Genomic DNA, 4,619 nt, shown 5'->3' on the forward strand with positions numbered 1-4,619 from the left:
TAAGGCTGCCTTGGGGATAGCAAATCTTATTATTATGGCTATGCAAAAAGAAGGGACAGCTGAAGATGAAGCTATCAAAAAGATATGGATGGTTGACTCAAAAGGATTAATAGTTAAGGTAATGCAGCTTTCTCATTACTATAAACTCTCATTGGTCTGTTTTAGAGGGAGAAACTTTGTTATGGATATGATTAAGCTATTTAGTGTGTATGCTCTCTCTTTCTTTCTCTCAGTATATAAAAGTCCTTTGTTCTAGATAAAGAAATGAATATGTGGCTTGTCCTGCTTGTATTAAAATCAAGCACAGAACTCCCAGGTGACTTTGATAGGAATCTGATTGGGTCCATAATCCTCATGTAATATCCAGCAGAGATGACTGCTTCTGGCACGTTTTGTATTCTGTGGATTTTAAAGCAGTTCACTTAAATTGAAAAGGGAGAGAAATGTTCAGCTTGTGGTTTTTAATATTTCTCATGTAAATGTGATTATCTGTATGTTTTGAATAGCAGAAGCACTCGTGTTTGTGAGTGCACACTCTTTGCTTCTGGCAGGATACTCACGGAGAAATACTTTTTAAAGTGAAAAAATGCTGACATGATATGAACAATAATATTTTCCTGATTTTGTTGCAGATATCTTAGAAGTTTGTATGAACTTAGCAATTCTGTCTCAAATAGCTTTTATGCATAGTGATAAAGCTCATGTCACAGATGTTGCGGTTTGCAGTGCTATCAACAGTGGTCACGAATTTGAAGTTGCTGAGAGACTTCATCAGTCACTCTTACCTCATTTCTTCCACGTGCCAAAATAAAGAAACATATACATTCCGTGAGCCAAAACAAAGAAGCTTGCATGTTTTAAAAGGTGGTTATGTATTTAATAGCTTGTGAGCTACTTAAAAGAATTGTACAAGAGCTCAATTAACTTCACTTTTCACCTTTTTCATGTGAACGTTCATGATGCTTTTTGAATTTTAATTAATTGTTCCATGCAATAGCTTTTGCTTTGCTTTTCTGAATTCTTCTGTTTATTTTGTAATGGGTTACACTCACATCAACTGCATCTGTTCTGTGTTGAACTTGTAAAATATACACAGCCAACTGTGATCCACTATATTAATCTGAACTGCTACAACATTGTTCACTCTGCTTCAGTAATGATATTAGCATCATAGAAGTAGAAGTGTAAATATTTAAAGGTTATCTATAATATACACAGAGAGGACTTGATGGAGCACAAAACCATCATAATACCTAATGCTATCTATCCACTACAGTGCAATTTTTTTATTTTGTTATAGAATTACCATGTTCAAGTAATGGGGTCATACTTTCTCCCTCTTTTGCCTTTCTTTAAGAACCTCAAAGTATTTTACAGAGGTTAATTATTGGAGCCTTGTGCGTCTTCAGTGGCTGACAAAAAATAGAGACTGTTTCATAAGACTGACCCCTTAAAAATATTCACTGTATTTTCTGCATTTTATGGACAAGAAGCTGATCAATAGAACAACAATGATTTGACCAAAATCAATCAACTGGTCTCAAAGAAAAATGGTGACATTGATGAGAACTGTCATAACTTCAAAAGTGTGAAAGTTAAATTACTTAGCAGCTGTTTGTGCATATTTACCCCAGCTAAAGTAGAACAGCAGCCTCTAATATTTCTTAACCATCTCCTTTGATTGCTCCCTTACACCTCCTGCAATTGTTGCTGATCTGCTAAACAGCTGAACTGTTGTGACAATGGTTTTTGTCTGTTGTCAGTGTTTTCCATGACTTGATTATATCCTTTCCTCTCTCCTTCCTAATATTTTTTGAAGTCAAACAAATTTTCTGTTGTGTAGGACAAAAGAAGGTGCCTTGCACAGTTCCTTTTGTCCTTCTATTGTTGCACTGCATCTCTTTTTGGAGTCTGAGAAGGAGCCCAGTAGATTCAGGGACTGCCCTGAGTATGTTCATAACATGTTCATGATGGCTAGACAGAGCTGCTGTCTGAGATGGATTAGGGTTGATCACTGTTTAGTTTGTTGTGGGATTTGTGCCTAGATGTTGCTGCAAGCAGTCAAATTTTCTGACCTCCCCAAGCTGTTCTGGAAGGTCTCAAAGCACAAGTCATTAAGTGAGTCAGAGTTTAGAGACCCAACTGTGGACACTTAGAATATTTTAGGACTACCCACTTCAGTACAAATCTGTCTGGCTAGGCCTTGGTCACACCCAGTTGGAGCAGCATGTGATAATACTTCAGTGCATGTCCTTGAAGTAACCTTGGGGGAGATACGCTTCAGCTTTGGGATTCCATTAAAATCTTCTACCCCCCCTCACCCCCTTTGTTAGATGAATGTACGCAAAGAAGGGAGAAACGAATAACAAAAGATAAAAAAGTAGGGCTTCCATCTCTTAATACTTGTATGTCAGTTGCTGGAAAGCTGTAGTCACAGAACATGGCCAAACAGACCACTCCAGCAGTCTGTGTTCCCTGGCTCACTGTGTTGGTTTTATTTTCTCTGACCAGTAAGAGAGAAGCAGTACTTTTTATTGAGATAGGCTCGGACATTGTTTGGCTTTGATTAATCAAAATAGAGCATTAGAGGGTTTAATTTGTCTGAAGTTTTGCAAGTTTCTTAAAAGCACAATCAGAAAAGAGGGGTGGGGGCATAAGGTGGAAGCTGAAATTGGAGACTGAGATAAGAGAAGTCCTTGATTCATATTTTAGGAGTTCCTGAAGAGATGGAAATGCTTCCATATTTGGACTGGTCAAAACAGCATTCAGTCTGAGGTAAAAGGTCAGCAGTATGATGGTAAATGTGTTTCTCAAAGTGATAGTAATGACTGAGGAGGGAGGAAGATAGTCCTTAGTATCTGAGTAAGTTTGTCAATTTTAAGGCTAAAACAGACTATTATGATAATGTAGCCTGACCTCCTTTAAACAACCAATAGAACCTTACCCAGTAATTCTGAATCAAGCTCATAATATCCATTGAGCAATAATGCACCTTTCAGAAGGTATCACATTTTGATCTAAAGATTTCAATTAATGGAGAGAATACATTGTGTCCATAGCTATATTTTTCCCATAATTAAGTATCTTTCCTTGTTTTTCTAATGCATCTTATTTTGAGTCCAATTGATCTAACTTCACCTGTTCATCATCTGGTTCATGGCTTTTCTGGTAAATTAAGACAACTTTGCTGCCAAAATCTCTTCCTCATGTATGTTATAGATCTTAAGCAGGTCACCTGTTAACATTTCTTAGATTGATTAAATAGATTGTGTTTCTTAAGTTTATTATTATAATGTATGGTTGCCAAATGCATCCCAGAAAAGAAATGTACACAAGGGTAGTTTGTTATAATTAGGGACCTACTGAAAATATGACTGTGATTTTCTCAGAAAACACAAAATCAAGCGTTTCCCGTGAAAAATGGTGGGCTTGCTAAAAAAAACCCAAACAAACAAAAAAAAAAAACCCAAACAAAAAACCCCCCTTATTAGCAAGCAGAGGGAAGCCCTGCAATATCGGGAGAGGGGAGGGAAGGGGAAAGATTGCTCACAGCAGGAGGCAGGAAGGCTGCAAGCAGCCTGGGCTCCATGGCCGGCGGTAGGGGCTTGCCTGGGCCCAGGCTGGCTACAGCAGGCAGCTGCTTGCAGGCTCCCCACTACCTGCTGCAAGCAGCCCAGGCCCAGCAGCCTCTGACAGAGGTTTGCCCAGGCCCGGGACACCTGTGGCAGGTAGCCAGGAGGCTGAAAGTGGCTACATTGGGTTTCATGGAGCTCTGGCTCACTCCTTGCTGGTGGTGGGTGCACGTGTGCCTTGTAGCTAATGGCAGAGAAGGAGCTGAGGGCAGCACAGCTCCAGCTCCTTTTCCACCATCGGCTCCAAGGTACACATGCACCCACTGCTGGCAAGGAACCGGGCCAGGGCTCTGTAGAGTCTGGTGCAGCCACTTGCGTGAGGGTGACCTGAAACTGCAGCTTAATTACCCTGGGGAAGGTAGCCATTTATTCACATGTAGTAACACATGGATTAATGGCTTCCCTGGGTTCAATCAGGGTAATTAAGCTGTAGTTTTGGGCCATCTGGCAATCTGGGGAGGAGCGGAGCCATTGGGGCCCCTCAAGCAATCAGAGGCATGGGGTGGGGGGCCCACCATGGTAAGCCTGCAAAAATTGTGACTAGCCAAACAATCTGCCTGCAAAATTGGCTGGCCACCTCCTCGAGTTCAGTAGATCCCTAGTTTTAGTTTGTCATATTAAAAGTGGTCAGTCAAAACTACTTGTCAATAATACCCCATACATGGACACTTCCTCTTTTTCTAAGATGATTCTGGTCTTCTGCTGTAGCAATTTGGAAATGTTACATCAAACCTTGGGAGCTTCTAACCAGGAGTAACTTTGTCCAAAAAAAGAAATCGCCTCTTGGAGAAACTGGCCAATTGTCGCCTTGGGTCCTCCACGATCCACTGGCTGGAAAATTGGCTCCGGGGTCAGACCCAGAGGGTAGTAATTGATGGAAGTCACTCATCATGGTGTCCTGTGACCAGTGGGGTCCCCCAAGGCTCTGTCCTTGGACCCATACTGTTCAACATCTTCATTAATGATGTGGACACTGGAGTCAGAAGC

The 4,619-nt window shown here is 40.8% G+C and overlaps 1 protein-coding gene across 2 annotated transcripts in view; it reads left to right on the plus strand.

Annotated features, from left to right (window-relative positions):
- The window catches only part of ME1 (malic enzyme 1), a 248,573-nt gene that overhangs the window by 203,869 nt on the left and 40,085 nt on the right, over positions 1 to 4,619 (plus strand). For both annotated transcript variants that reach the window (XM_006033531.2, XM_025215306.1), the window contains one exon: positions 5 to 118. In XM_006033531.2, coding sequence (XP_006033593.1) covers positions 5 to 118 — 114 coding nt within the window. The remainder of the gene's footprint in view (positions 1 to 4; positions 119 to 4,619) is intronic.

Source organism: Alligator sinensis, unplaced genomic scaffold (assembly GCF_000455745.1).
Source record: "Alligator sinensis unplaced genomic scaffold, ASM45574v1 scaffold180_1, whole genome shotgun sequence".
Classification (NCBI taxonomy): Eukaryota; Metazoa; Chordata; order Crocodylia; family Alligatoridae; genus Alligator; species Alligator sinensis.